Source organism: Lutra lutra, chromosome 8 (genome assembly GCF_902655055.1).
Source record: "Lutra lutra chromosome 8, mLutLut1.2, whole genome shotgun sequence".
In the NCBI taxonomy this organism is placed as follows: Eukaryota; Metazoa; Chordata; class Mammalia; order Carnivora; family Mustelidae; genus Lutra; species Lutra lutra.
Window position 1 is genome coordinate 66,116,861 of NC_062285.1, and position 15,638 is coordinate 66,132,498.

Genomic DNA, 15,638 nt, shown 5'->3' on the forward strand with positions numbered 1-15,638 from the left:
TGCCTCGTAACCGGGACAGACTGAGGAGTGCTAGGTAGAACCATTATTCTCTCCGAAACCTGGTAAATGATCCTTGGGATACTCCCCCACGCCTCCGCCCCTCTGTTTAACCATGTACAATGCTTAAAAATGCATCCTTTCTTGTGATTGAAGCCTGTCACATAACGTCTTCCTTATTTAAATTTCACAGGAACATTCTTATTTCAATCACTCAGAAAGACGCCTTTGGCAAGAGAATCACAGCTGACAGCAAATTAATGACTATGATGCTGTGATTAGTTGAGATTACAGGCTACAGAGGACCTGTCTGAGCATTTACCACTGTCATCATACTGAGGCTGGAATCTATTAGGGATTTATATTGTTCAAAAAAGAGGATGTGCTTCAGCTACAGTAAGCCCTATAGAAAGGTAAGGAAATCTGTCTGCACTGGAATATTCAATGATATGTTAATTAATTAACATAATTTTTACTGTTAACCTGCTAGACTAAGCAAGTTTTTCTTCCATGCCCTCCCTCCGAATACAGATTTATTTTTAATAAAGCTTAAAGGCACAAACTAAATAAAAAGCTGAAGTGAGCTAGGTAGTTCCAGTCCCTAAGCCCAAAGTATTCATTAGCTGAAAGGAAAACATCATTTAATCTTGAATTATTTGGGTAAGTGACTCAATTTTGTAATTTGTTTTTCATGAGAAGACAAAACTTAATGGATATTTCAGTGCATACCAGTCCTTGAATAGATTTATAAAATAAAACTTTTCAATCAACTTAATGGAAAAGGGATAAAAAATCAGTAGGAGCAACAACAACACTGAAACCATCTACTCAGATGCTAGGTATCATCACACAAATGATTTTGGTAATCCCCAGCAATGACTTTTGCGGGGGGAAGATTTCAAATAAATGTCTATTTGCTTTGGGTGAGCTTCACGGAATCGGCCTTATTTGATTTCAGATCCTCCTAAGGGAAGAGATTTCAGGATTTCCAGGTTGTAAAATGGAAAAGAACATTTTGCTGAACTTGTATGACATCATCTAAAGCATTAAAAGGGCAGATAATCATGGGTTCTCTACCTGTTTACCAAAGCTTCTTTACTTTCCCAATCTACTTTATTTCCAAATGTCAGAGTGGTCTGAAACCTTTCAAAGATTTATAGATGGCAGCAGAAGAGGAAATATTAGGATAAATCCTTTAACTTTTGTGAAAGCTTTTAAATAATTAATCGATGGGCTTTTGGAATTATTGTATATCACAGTCTAGGTACTCTACTGTATATGGTGTTAAGGCTAAACAATAAAAGGGCATTAGACCATTCCTCTTTCTAGAAAGTCAGTGAAACTGCTTTTTATGGTATATACTTGAGTCACAAATAAAGAGAATGTTGAATAAGTGAAAGAAAATATACCTAATATAAAAAAATTTAGTTTGTCAACTAAAATCAAAATGCCAATGAATGAAAACAGAAATACAATCTTGATTTTATTTTATTTTATTATTATTTTTTAAGATTTTATTTATTACACAGAGAGAGAGAGAGAGATCACAAGTAGGCAGAGAGGCAGGCAGAGAGAGAGGGGAAGAAGCAGGCTCCCCTCGGAGCAGAGAGCCCGATGCGGGGCTCGATCCCAGGACCCTGAGATCATGACCTGAGCCGAAGGCAGAGGCTTTAACCCACTGAGCCACTCAGGTGCCCCACAATCTTGATTTTAAATATAATTTTTTTTCAAACTCTACTTGGAAATTACCTCATTACAGTAAAAAGAAAAAAAGGTGGCTGCCCTAATACTATTTATGAAAATCAACAAAAATGCAAGCAAATTATTTTCAAGCTTATATTATAAAAATGTTTTCTAGTATATTTAAAATACTAGACACAAACAGCCCAAACAAACAATAGGTAAAAGAACTTACCCTCAATATGTAATAGACAAAAATATTTCTCACAGTAATAAGTTAAATTTTTCTTTGTTGTGCAAAACCCCTCAACCATAACTTCATGAAGAAACGTGAAGTGGTGTGAAAACGATCTTACCTCATATTCAAAGTCCTCTGCTCTGTCTGCATCAGCAGGCAAGCTGGAAAGATACTCATTGTCCTCATAAAATTCATGCTCCATCGGATGAAGAGAATGGCAGCTGTGGGGAATGTAGCGAGATGATAGAAATGGATCAAAAGGGTTGTTTTCAAGATTAAAACTGATTTTAGAATTTCACTTGTTTTCTCTGCTTTGCCATAAGACCTGTAGCAATCCAGGCTTTGAGTGAACTAGAAGCTCGAAAAAAGCGATAGCTTTCTCTCTCCCCTCCATGGGGTCCGTCAATTTGATTTTCTGAGAGAATACCAAGAGGAAGGGCCCATGGCCAGAACTGCACTCCAAAGAGTCTGATGTAAAATCTCTTATCGGCCATGGTGCAGGATACTCCCTGGCCTGCTTCCATTCCACCAAATGTAACTTGCTCCATACATGGGTGTGTGGCTTCTGAGACCACAGTCTACCCAAAGAGGGGTTTTTATAATGAAGTACTACCCATTTCCTAATGCACAGCCCCAAACTGTTTTTTGAAATCTGATTTCAAAAGCACCCATTTTTCAGATTGTAAAACATACTTGCCTTGCCCTCAATCCTTAAGACCTTCTTCCTTGTTCTCCCTCATAACCCACATTTTTCCCTCTTTGATAGAGGGCCCATGCACAAATTTTAATCAGCATTCATGGTGACACCTCGCTGGAAATTCCTATAAGCCAAAGGGTTTCATAATCCCTTCCAAAAATTCAGAGAGGATTAAAGGAAATGAGGGGGACCTGGGGCATCGTACATAAATTTTATTCATCTCGCTTTAGAAAAATGTTTTAAGTCATTTATAGAAATGCTTTAAAATTGCTATATCCTATGATATAGATCCTATACTTTAGACCATGTGAAGGTCAAGTATAGTTTAAAGGCAAAGGACACGAGGGCATCTCTATTTCTAGAAGTTAGTGAAAAAGACTCAGTGCAATTAAGCAAGCTGGTGGCAAGTGCAATCTCCAAGCTTCACCAGGGTGGACATTACTGAAAAACTGGAGTTAGTAGTATAAATCGTTTCCTTATCTCTAGCCCAAAGGTGCACAAGAGACGCATCCTGGGGTCCTCACACCCTCAATATAAACATTCTACCATCTCTTCTCACTGCTATCTATGGCTGTCATCTCCACATAGGGTTAATCGATGTGAACCCTAACAGCAAAAGCAGTACATGGAACATTTTACTTGCTGGTCTAACAGGTAAACCATCCTTGCTTAAATTTAGACTGGCTCTGAAAACCCATTTGGGCTGGTAAACCATTAAGCTTGCTGCTTTGGAAAACTAATGGGTTTCTCTTGTCTTTCAGTTGGTAAGAAGGGAGCCCTGCCACAAGGAACACCTTATTCATTCAATAAACATTTATTGTCTACGAGATGCTAGGCCCTCTGCTGAGGGCTAGAAATCTGTGGGTACACCAAATCCAATCCTTGCTCTATGCACTGGGTAGAGCAGTAAGGTGGGAATGTCAAATGTAAAATGTGAGACTTCAGGGGAAATATGGAATCTGAGAGCAGATGGGAGGGGGGATGTCCCTACTGCAGTTCTAGGAAGTTTGCTAGAAGAGGTTGCCTTTAAGCTAAGGTCTGCTGGACTTACGGAGAGCGACATAGGATATCTGTTTAGAGAGTGGGTAGTGGGGTCGGACCTCTTAGGCTCAGAAGCCTTGCCCTATCACTTCCTTCCAATGTGACCTCAGCCAAATTACTTAACATCTTCCCTCATCTGTGATGGTCATAGTACAATGCACTCCCTCTAAAGACTGTTGTGAGGACTAAGTGGGTTAATAAATGTAGACCACTTGTAATATTACCAAAAACATGCCAAATTAGTTAATAAATGTTAGCTGTTATTCATTCAAGAGAGTGTTTATTGGAAGTCTCCTCTGCGTTAGGTAGCACTTATCAATATTCAGTATTTGTTTGCCTGTGTATTCTTCTTCTCTTCCTCTAGAAGGTAGATGGTGACTTTATTTTCATTCCCAGTTGCATGCCCAGCACCTACTTCCAGTGCCGGATAAAGGGGGCTATTTGATAAGTAGTGGTTGCTTGGATGGAGTACGAAGCAAGATAAACAGCGTCCTTGCCCTCCTGGAACTTGAAATTTCAAGGAGTGGTTTCCAAAACATGACTGTACCTTAAAATTGCCTAGGGAGATTTTGGCAAAAAGATTTGGTGCTTGGGGCTCACTCTAAAAACTCCTTTTTGATTGGTCTTATGTGGGATTCAGACATTGCGTTGATATGCCTTTTTAAAATTCCCAGGTGATTCTAATGCACACCTGTGGACCACTGACATGAACAGAAGCCACTAAAGGGCAGGGAAGTGATCAGATTTGTGTTTTATAGAGTGCAGAATGGATTGCAGAAGGCAATGAAAATGCAGCCTAAAGAGACCATTGTTCTTATAAATCAAACTCTCTCTAATGTTTGAATATTTGCTGCATAGCACACAGAGCAAAATGTATGGGGCAAAACATACTTCCTCATAAAATAAGACTGTACAGGTAAGATTATTTGAATAAAATCTCTCAACCTGCCTTTAAATTAGGTAAAAAATTGGGAAAAGATATTCCTTTAATAGATTCTGATTTCACAGCCCTTATACTTACTCACTGACAGAATCTTTTGTTGACATCTCAATATATTGGGTAATTGCTTTCTTTGGAGAATTGCACTTTAATTAAATTAATTTCCTAGCTTTTCCTTTAAAGAAGAGAAAAGCAAGAGTGAAAGAGAGAGAGGCGACCCACAGAGGAGAACAGAGTGCCAACACGCCACTTCTGTGTCAGTCTTAATAAGGTTTTTGGCAGCTTTGGTGAGAAAAGCTATTTCCCTGACCGGTGCTCACAAGTAGCATGAGGTTTTTGATGGCTGGAAATATGAAGATGAACTAATCAGAGCCAGAATTTTTCATTGCTCCGCAGCAAGCATGATTCCTAACGTGAAGCAACTGTGTGGGTCAGGGAAAGTCACTCGCAGGGCCAGCTGGGATCTAATTGGATATAGACACAATGGAGACGTTTTCCAAAGAGAACTGAGAGCCTGTCTCTATAATGGTCAGCTTGCTAGTGTGACTGATTCTCTCCAACACCTACTTGGAATGCTGAGTGAAAACAAATAGGGCTTTGGGAAAAATGACAGGAAAAAAAAAATACCTGTCTGAGAGCAGGAATGGACAGATGTCTGGCACTGGAGGGGTAAGCGGCCGAAGTTTTGCCAGAGCCATGATGTGCTCGAAGGTGATGTCTGTCTGAGTGCTAGCGTCCATGAGCTGCACTGCTGGGGCCGTTCCATAGGCTGGTTTACTGAGAGGTGTTCGTCTTAGCACCTGGACCACAATGGGCTCCTTGGCATTTCGAAAAGCTTCCACTGCTTCTTCATGGGTGGCCTTTGAGAGATCCTTCCCATTGACCTGTGAAGATACAAGGACACTGCTCATCACAGAGGAAAGAACAGAGCGGCTATCATCCTAGATTAAGAAAAGGTGGGAGGCTAAGTTTAAACACCTGCTCTCATACGAAGTTTGTAAAGCATTACTTAATTGGACACTGACATTTACTGAACTCTTCAGCAATACTTGGAAGTGAAGAAGATTAGGAAAACAATTGCTTCTTGTTTCATTCGGAAGGATACTGTCAGGATCATTAGTAAAGATTAAAAAATTTGAATCACACGTTGGCCTCAGAAAATGTTCACCCAAACCTTCAGATAGGTAGAAATGTTAAGTATATCTATTTAAAAAAAATGTCCTATCCATCTCTTTGTGGAATTTTTAATATTTAATCAAAGTTTGACTGGCTTGATATCTGATTTTGTGGGTATTGTCCAATTCCTTTCATATTAATTGTTTTTAAATCCAAGACCATGTTATCGTCATAAAATCAAGACCATGTTACCATACATTTTATTGTAAATCTTGGCTGTTCAACGTGTGGTCTGTGGACCAGCAGCATAAGCACGAGCATAAGAGATTACTAGAAATGCAGGATCTCTGACCCAACCCAGGCCTGCTGAGTCCGAACTGGTGTATTAACAGGATCCCAGCTGATTTATATGCACTTGCAGGGCGCACTGCTCTAAAACATCTCTGAATATACTCGGTTCCTTTGGATCCTTGCCTGTTTTAATTTATACCAATTTACGACTCTCCAAAGTAGCCCTGGACATAACAGAGAGAGGGAATGTCTGCCTTTGCTCTCTGTCACTGCTTCCCAGCAGGGCCAACTACTGGCATTTGGGAGAGAAAAATAATTCTTTTTGTGAGACTCTCCCATGCCTAATTACCAAGAGCCAGGGCTGTGCTCCAGCCTTTGTGGCACTCCAGACACCCCCGCACAATTTTCTAAACACTCTTTCCAGTGGCAGTACAGACTGCTCTCACATTGCTGTCAGTTTGTTTTCCTAAAACCAGTCCTGATGACAGAGTCCATGGTGGAAGTTGTTTTAATTTTATTTTTTATAAACATATATTTTTATCCCCAGGGGTACAGGTCTGCGAATCGCCAGGTTTACACACTTCACAGCACTCACCATAGCACATACCCTCCCCAATATCCATAACCCCACCCCTCCTCTTCCAACCCCCCCCATCAACCCTCAGTTTGTTTTGTGAGATTAAGAGTCACTTATGGTTTGTCTCCCTCCCAATCCCATCTTGTTTCATTTACTCTTCTCCTACCCCCTTAACCCCCCATGTTGCATCTCCTCTCCCTCATATCAGGGAGATCATATGATAGTTGTCTTTCTCCGATTGACTTATTTCGCTAAGCATAATACCCTCTAGTTCCATCCATGGTGGAAGTTGTTTTAATAAAGGCCTACAGCATCCTGAAATATCTTCACAGTTCCCACCCTAGATGAATCAATAATGTTGGTTTTTGCAAATAGGAAAAGATACTTGGGGGCACAATACTGTGCTTAAAACCCCTGAAATGATACTCTTTCTAGACAATGAAGCCATCTGCCTGTTGGGGAGGCTCTGATAACAGCCATGTACCAGCAAATCCTTAGGGACCCCTGGGTGACTTAAGAAGAAGCAAAGAAAGTCGCTGAGTTGCAGTCAGAGAGCAATGGCTGACATCCAAATGAGCACATTCTCCCTCCCTGAGTAGACAAAGAATATGAATGTGCTCAGAGCAAGTGTGGGGTATTTGGGGGTACAATGCCAGGTAGAAATCATCATGTCATGTCGATACAGGCTTAATGACCTGGAGGACCTAATTTACTCAATGGACCCTGAAAGAGTTAATGTGCCTTCAAAAATTGAGCAATTAAGTTTCCTCACCAGCAAAATATGTTCCAGTACAGTTCTTGGATCACTAGTAAGAAACTTCAGTAGACAATACAAATGGTTACCTACCAGTGCACATACACTCATGAATCTTTACATTCTCACTCTGATTCTTTTCTCTGTGGACTAAAGTTGAACATTATTGCTGCCTTGGTATTGGTACAACCTTGGAATGTCTAGATAACCTTGGGCATGGGGGAGTATGTTAACAAGGGACATCAATGGACATACTCATTCCTTGAGCTATTGGTCTAGGGTACTTTGGGCCGAGGCCACCACTTTCTCTCTTGAGGATGTGTAATCAGCAGATGGTAAGTGAAATCCAAGAATGGAGAAACAAAACCTAAAATCTAGCCTCTTGTCTTGGCTGGTATCATTCTTTATGTATCACACTGTGGTCAGTATTTATGAACTCCAGGGTTGTAGAAGATGATCCAGTAGTAGACAAGATTGCTCTGCCAGAATCTATGGGGTAGGGAGAAACTGCCCTTTGTCTCCAGGCTTCTGCTTTATGGAGTCCCTTCAGTTTAGTGAATATCCAGTCCTGCAAAGTCTTACATCCTTCTCACCCTGAAAAGAAATCTTGGTCATAATCTATAAGCCTTACATTTAAAGTAACCCCTAATAGGGGTAGAATGAAAGAAGACAGTGCCCTTTTTGAAGGACTTCAAACAATATCTGAAGGTAAAGAGAAAAACAATTTGTGGCTAGGGGGTCTTCCAGTCACACATTAAATCCTTCTAATGCATAAATTTTGTGTCATTATGTAGTGGACGGACTAATGCCATTATCCTATTTCTTTCTCAAGGTGGCTCAGCACCTTGCCTACAATGTAGTCTTGGTATTCCTTTGTTTCTAACTTGTTTTTGTGATTTTCAAAGCAAGAAAAATTTTTAAAAAGCGAGTTCCTCACTGATTACTGATTATTTTTGTAAAATCCAGAAACGTATAACAATTTCTGCAGAAACATAAAGATTACCAAAGAGTATTTTAGGCTGTGAAATAATTAGTTCTTATTATAATGTTCAGTATATGCAGACAGTATTAGTGTTCTCACAGCAAGATCAATAGCTATTGATTCTAAGACCTGTACATTCATTCATTTACAATTATAGCATTTATATGTAAATTTCATTTTTTTTTTTTTTTTGCTTTAAGGACCATCAAATACAATCTTACAAAAGGACAGTCAATAAATTCTCAAATATCTTACTTCCCCATTGGGAATGCTCTTTTCTTCCAGTTATCATGCAGCTGACCTCTATTTTCATAAGCTACTTAATATCTCTCAAAGTAAAGAAGTCTATGACCTTTAAAGGCTCTACTGTCCCATGTGATCCCTTAGAAAATGTAAGCACTGATGATACTAAACACTTTTTTTTTCACTTCACTTGAAGTTCATCAACATACTGTTAGCCTCCCAAAAGGTCACCATTTTATAAATTATGCCTTTCACAATAACAAAAAAGAATAGCTTAATTGGGGTTCTCTGGCAGTTGCTTTGCTCAGTTATCATCAGTTACAGCCAGGAAGAAGATAATTGGGCAAATATCTGAGGTTTTAATCCCATAGAAAAAAGTTTGTAATAAATGAACAAATAAATTAACAGCCAAACCTCATTTTTCCCAAGTGGCCAGACTCTAAACCAATGTGGTATCTGGTATTCATGGTGCCTTATCCTTATCATTATATTTCTTTTCCATCATATTCTCTCTCTCTCCTTCCCTTGCTTCCTCTCCTGCCCATCCCTCCTTCCCTGTCTCAACCTTGCTTTTGTACGAACTGCATACGATTTTTATATGTTTTGTGAAATGAGACAGGAGATGGAGAAGCCCTCTGTTAAAAGTGTCCCACCTAATGTAGGTAGTCAGGGTGCAGACCACAAGTGTTCTGGGTGCCTAGTAAAAGGAGGAAAACAAAAATGCCAGAAGAATAACAGGAAAGCTGATTTTCAAGAGGAAAAACTGCCTAAGAAGAGTTGGGAACAAAACTGATGGGAAGATAAGTAATTTGAAAATTAAAAGAGAAATATGCATTGCGGGGCTTGAGTTTGAAGTTTTCATGCAGAAGGGTTTCAAAAACGCTGGCGATCTGATTAAAGCATGGCATAGAGAAAGAGACTTCTTCATGAAGCTGTTGGTGAAAGGCACAGGTGAGAGGTTAGCATGTCATAATAAACACGAGACGTCTATGAGATAATTCCCTCTATTACCATAACATCTGGCACGTCGTTAAGTGCTCAAAATAGGTTTGGTTCTGCTACCAAGCAACTGGAGGGCAGCAACTAGAATACAACTGAAAAGACACATGTGGTCACTATCTGACCAGGGGCTAGCAATCACACAATGGAATGACTGGACTCCAAAGGTGATTGAACCACCTGATTTGAGATAAATGAGAATCCAGAGCATTATACCTTGAAAGGGTTATCAGAATTGGCCACAACACCAGGAAGGAAAGAAGATGCCCATGATAAAAGTTCCAGGGTAGAAAGATTGTCCTCATAACAACTACATTTGTGACTGGAAGCCAGCGATCGTGGGAAGCCATCCTCTGGGAAGGCTTCCCTCATACCCCAGCACTTAAGTTGAAAAATATACAGAGATGAAAAAATAAGTGTCTTGTTTCTAATAAGTTATTTTCCATTATATTGATAAGGATAAGGGGATAGGAGAAAAGTAGTGGCTTTTCAGCAATTGATGCAAAAGAAGTGTGAACACATTTGTTGTGGCAGATGGGCTAATTAATCCATAAGCAACTTGTGAATGTTAAGTAAAGAATATAGCTTTTCATATGTAAACCATATCACGCCAATGTTTGATGAGGCTTCTGTCTAACGAATAATCTACCCTTTTGGATAAACTGCAAAATCTGGGCCACTTGTCAGTAACCTCCCCAGAGTGGCTGGTGGCCTCAGCTTGGATATGAGCTGTGCTACTTTGATTATTTCTCCAAATCCAGCCACATGCAAAATTTTCTTGAGTATCAGAAAACAAACAGGCTTTTCTTTTTTTCCTTTTGAAGTGCAAACAAGTGCGTGAATAACCAAGTCACCCTAGCGTGTTGCCATTTCCAGAGTCAGCTGTTTGGGAATGATGAGGGTTTCCAAACCTGTTTCCTCTTATGAAAAATCAGGCTTTTTATGCATCTGTGCCTTTCATAGGAAAATACAGGACTACTCAACAGAAGAAGCATAGAATACCTAACATTATGTGCAATTTATATAACCCAATTTCAAGTTGAGAAGAAGTATAAAGCCCGGGAATATTGTTTGTTTCTGTTTACAAAATTTTTATTGCTTCCTTTATTCATTCATTCATCTGGTTGTTAATGGTCAGCTTTATAGAGATGTAGATGACAAGGAAAATTATAATATATTTAACATGTACATTGTGTTGATTTGATAGATGTATGTATCATTAAAGAATTCCAACCATCTAGTTAATTAACACATCCATCATTTCACGTATTGATTAATTAGTATATTTGGTAAGAACATTTAAGTTCTACTCTCTTTGCAAATTCCAATTATATAATACTGTATCACCAACTCTAGTCACTGTGGTCTACATTTGGATCCTCAGAGCCAAGCAGTATAATTCTGGTTGGCATGCCAGTTTATAAGATCTTCCCCCTTCACAAATAAATGTGGAATTAATTTTGACTAAAGTCCCTATGAGAATGCTGATCAACTGCTCCACCTGATAATTAGGGAGGTATTGTAAAAACATGTTCTAGTAACATTTTATAGAAGGAGGAAACAATATTTAAATTACTGCTAAAATGTTGGGTATGGAAGAAATTTAAAATAACCCAAACCCTATAGTCATTAAAGCATTTGTCATATGTAATTGTGCAATCAGTTTTAAGGAACTGAATCATATAATTTTTTTCTGAACTTTGGTATGTTTGCTTGTGTGAGGACATCTGTCCTATAAATTAGGCATAGCACAGTATAAAAAATATTTATAGTGAAAAGAACACACAGAATAAGAATTGTCAAAATTATATGAAGAAAACCTAGCAATAGATTGACTAAAATTAATTTTGACATTTTAAAATGTTACTCATGAACAAAATAATCACCTGTGGGTTTGTGATAATTTAGAAGAATACAAGATATGTTAGATGGCATTATACCAAAAGTCTGTGTAGTACACTGTTCTGCTTTGAAAGTGCTATTACTGGATTTTGGGAAGAGAATAAATATGTAATTATCACATCTGATGTAATAAGCAGATTTATTCAAAAAGTGATCCTGGGGCTCCTCTTGGCTTATTGGGACTACGAGGGACCGGTGGCTTCATTTTCCTGGTGTATGGGGGTGTGACAGCTTCCCATGGGCTCCAACATCTCCCAGGGCTGGGCAAATGGCTTTCCCAGCCAAATGGAAGTCACTAACTTCTAACCCAGATATTCTGAACCTCTTATGTTCTGTTTCCTTCCTAACAATGCTCCCCAAAGAGGAGAAAGCCACAGTGGGTAGGGATCCTTGCACTGGAATACAGACCTAATGCAAGTCCAGCCGTTTCGGACCCCCGCATGACTCCTGAGCTGCTCACTCCTGAATTGGATGTTTTCCCAATAAAGACTGTTGGCTAACCTGTAGAACTCGTGACACTGTGGGATTTGCCCTTGATTAACATTTGTGTGACATGATACGCATTTACAACCTAAGAAACTGACTGTATTAAAAATGCTTATTTATATAATAGTAATGAACAGCAGACCCCCAGTAACCCAAGGAGATATCTAGAAAGCCTGTTGTTACATTTAATTAATTGACTGTGACATTGAGGTCCCTACAGTAGGACAGTATGCTACTTCCTGTGCAAGTGCAAGCAGGACTCGGCTCCAGCTTTTCTTATTAAGATATTACAGACCCGGGACGCCTGGGTGGCTCAGTGGTTAAAGCCTCTGCCTTCGGCTCAGGTCATGATCCAGGGGTCCTGGGATCGAGCCTCACATCGGGCTCTCTGCTCAGCAGGGAGCCTGCCTCCTCCTCCTCTCTCTCTCTGCCTGCCTCTCTGCCTACTTGTGATCTGTCAAATAAATAAAAATCTTTAAAAAAAAAAGATATTATAGACCCATTCTTTGTGAATTTATCAGAACTATTCTTGGCCAAACTTATAATTTTGGTTATAGGAAATCCTGGGGAGGCATCATTCATATTGCTTTTTCCCTTGATTATCTTTTCTTTGTTTCATTTTTTGTGTCCCTTTTTCATATATTCTGTTTCTTTCCTGAGGCTCCCTGCCACATTCTTCTCTTCTGAGCTTTCCCACTTGGAAGTGGTTTTTTATATAAATTGTTCCTGTTATTAAAGAACAGGTCATGATATGTTTTGATTCTTACTGAAGGAAATAAATTGAAGTCTATACAACATAGGTTTATTGACCGCTTTATAAATACATTTATTTTCCCTCATGTTAATGAAAGAAATGGAGGTATCTGCTGTTTGGTACATGAGCTGGGGATTCTTGGTCTGTCCATCAGATGCACAGTCTACTCTTCTCTGCCCAGCTCAGGGCTCTGGGACATGGACCACTGTATACGGCATCACTAGGTTCCCTGCTTTATGTATTTTGTTTGGTTCGGTTAATGGTAAGAGAGTTAGTACTCTGTGTCTTTATTCAGGCCCCTCTCCCCTGGCTTTTAGGACACCAAATCTTGCTAGGTTCTGTTCGCATCCCTTGCCTACTTTCCACTTTCAGGTCTATGGGCAGTAAGGACTTCTCTTTCTATTGCGATTCCCTAAATTCTTTTTCTTAACTCTGCTCACACCTCCTAGAATTTGCTCCCTTATTGAACTCACTTCCATTAAATCCTTCAAGTGTGCCTTCCAATTCCTTCTGGGACTCTGCCTGATACAACTAGACATAAACTGTCTGATTTAAACAAAAATAAGGCAAAAGCTAAAACTTAACATCTTTGCAAATTAAGTTCACTATCAAAATTAGTTTCATCAAAAATAGAATTTCTGGTATCTTGGATTTAGCAGAAGTTGCATTTTTAAGGGAGTACAAAAATACAACTTTCATTGAGATCACATAGCAAATCTAAAGTATTCACATATTTGATGTGCATGCTTATTTCACAGAATCTCCCTCAGTTGGTCTTTGTGTTTCTCGTTCATTACATTCAGGTTTTGTATTTTCTGGCAAGAATATCTAGAAGTGGTATTGTGTCTTCCTCAGTATATCCCAGCAGGAAGCAAGTAATATGGATTTGTCTGTTGCTGGTGCCGTTAACCTTGAGGACTTCTTGAAAGTGAGAGGGTGAGGGGTGGGGGAAGGGAGAGGATGAATCTAAACCAAATGGAATGGAATGTTAAATTTTGAGGAATCTAGATGAATGCTATTTGAGAATTCTTTATACCATTCTTGCAACCTTTTGATAAGCCTGAAATTATGTCGAAATGAATGTTACAAAATCTTGTTGTGTTTGTTATTAATTAAAAACAGATTCATGTTATCATCACTTAGACTTAAAAATAATTATAAGGAATTGTTGGACACAGAGTTTGTTTCTGGATTTGCATATCTTTAGAGAAATAAATTCCCACTCTGCGCTGAATGTCTTTTTTCCTTGTGTGTGTGCGTACACAGACACACACACAGACACACACATCCCTACAGCAAAAAACACAGATTGGTATCACCAACTTTATCATTGTCATAACAATTCATCTACCAAATATCACCTGAAATCCTGTTCTCCTCCAAGCTGAGCTATTTAAAAAGATAGATGGCTGCCTTCTGGCTAATTGTAGGAGCTCTTTCATTACTATAAAAAGACTTTTTATATCTCAAGTGACTCTATAAGCAGTGAATAATGACTTGAAGTCTTTGGAGGAGAGTCCACTGATAAAATGGTAGGATAACAACTACTTACTGACCTTTTACTTCCTAAGATAATACTAAGCTGATGTAACTGATTATTAATAAACCTATCCATTGAGTTTTGACACATCAGATCCAAGTATGTTCAACTTAATGAGAAATTCTCATGCAGACGCGAAATTTTCTGTAATGGGCCTAAGGGTGTAAAGACATAAGGCATATATATAGGGCAAATACTTTTGAAATGAACTCAAATTATTTCATTGGGAAAAAAACTTCATTGTAATTAAATGACCCAGATTTTCTTTTAAAAATCACTATAAACAGCATCAGTAAGTAAGTGAGGACTTGGAGCAATTCATCTTTTATGTCCACTGAAAAAGAGGAAATGTGCTCTTAGCCCCTGGACAAGAGCTCTTGGTCCCATTTTTTGTTATATCGATATCAAGAATATAACCTTGGGGCACCTGGGTGGCTCAGTGGGTTAAGCTTCTTCCTTCAGATCAGGTCATAATCTCAGGGTCCTGGGATCAAGCCCCATACTGGGGCTCTGCTCAGCAGGGAGCCTGCTTCCCCCTCTGTCTCTGCCTGCCTCACTGCCTACTTGTGATCTCTGTCTGTCAAATAAATAAATAAAATATTTAAAAAAAGAAAAAGAATATAACCTTGTATCTCAGTAACACTAGCAAGACGCCAAAGAAATGCCCAAAATAACTACCTGTTAAGTGAAAGGAATAATAAACGTGTTCCACATAGTTACTAATAAGGGACTAAGGAGGCAGTGAGTTACTTGTAACATGGCATCTGTCAGAGGAACATCAAAGATGCCAACAGCATCTTCACCAGAGTTTTGCTGTACCCTATCTATACAAGCGATCCCTATTTAAATGCTTCCATGCAGAAAAACTTTGTGTGTGACAAGAAACTGACAGTTTTGTTCAGTGCCTAAGTTAAAAGTCCAAAAACATGCTTGGCACATGATTGATACTCAATAAACACATGCTAAATTTTCATTTATTTCTCAATCAAAATCCATGTTAAAACACATGTGATTGTATTTGTCATTAAAGTTATTCGTGTTTACAAACAAACTGCTTTCCTTTCACTCCCACCCCCATGATGCAGCCCAGTGCCCCAATTTATTCCATTTACTTGAATCTATTGTATACATTGAGGGGCGTACGAAGGCGAGCCCTACTCATAAGCCCCACCCATCGGTTAAAAGTTGTAGTACCAAAGAACATGATGCAGGGAGCATTCAGAACTGGGGTCTCCACAGTTTTCAGTATTAGCTGTGTCACTCTGAGGAAGTTATTGAAACTCTTTGAGCCTCAGTCTCTTCATCTGGAAGAGGAGATGCTAATACCCCATGCAGAGTCGTGGACTAGATCAAAGAAATATACAGCTAAGGGAGCTAACAGAGTGCTATGATGTTGAGCCA

At 39.1% G+C, this 15,638-nt stretch overlaps 1 protein-coding gene across 1 annotated transcript in view; it reads right to left on the reverse strand.

Annotated features, from left to right (window-relative positions):
• PDZRN4 (PDZ domain containing ring finger 4) overlaps positions 1 to 15,638 on the reverse strand; it is a 364,107-nt gene that overhangs the window by 60,926 nt on the left and 287,543 nt on the right. Inside the window, exons 4-5 of the mRNA XM_047742655.1 lie at positions 5,221 to 5,477; positions 2,034 to 2,136 (exon numbers count right to left, since the gene is read on the reverse strand). Coding sequence (XP_047598611.1) covers positions 2,034 to 2,136; positions 5,221 to 5,477 — 360 coding nt within the window. The remainder of the gene's footprint in view (positions 1 to 2,033; positions 2,137 to 5,220; positions 5,478 to 15,638) is intronic.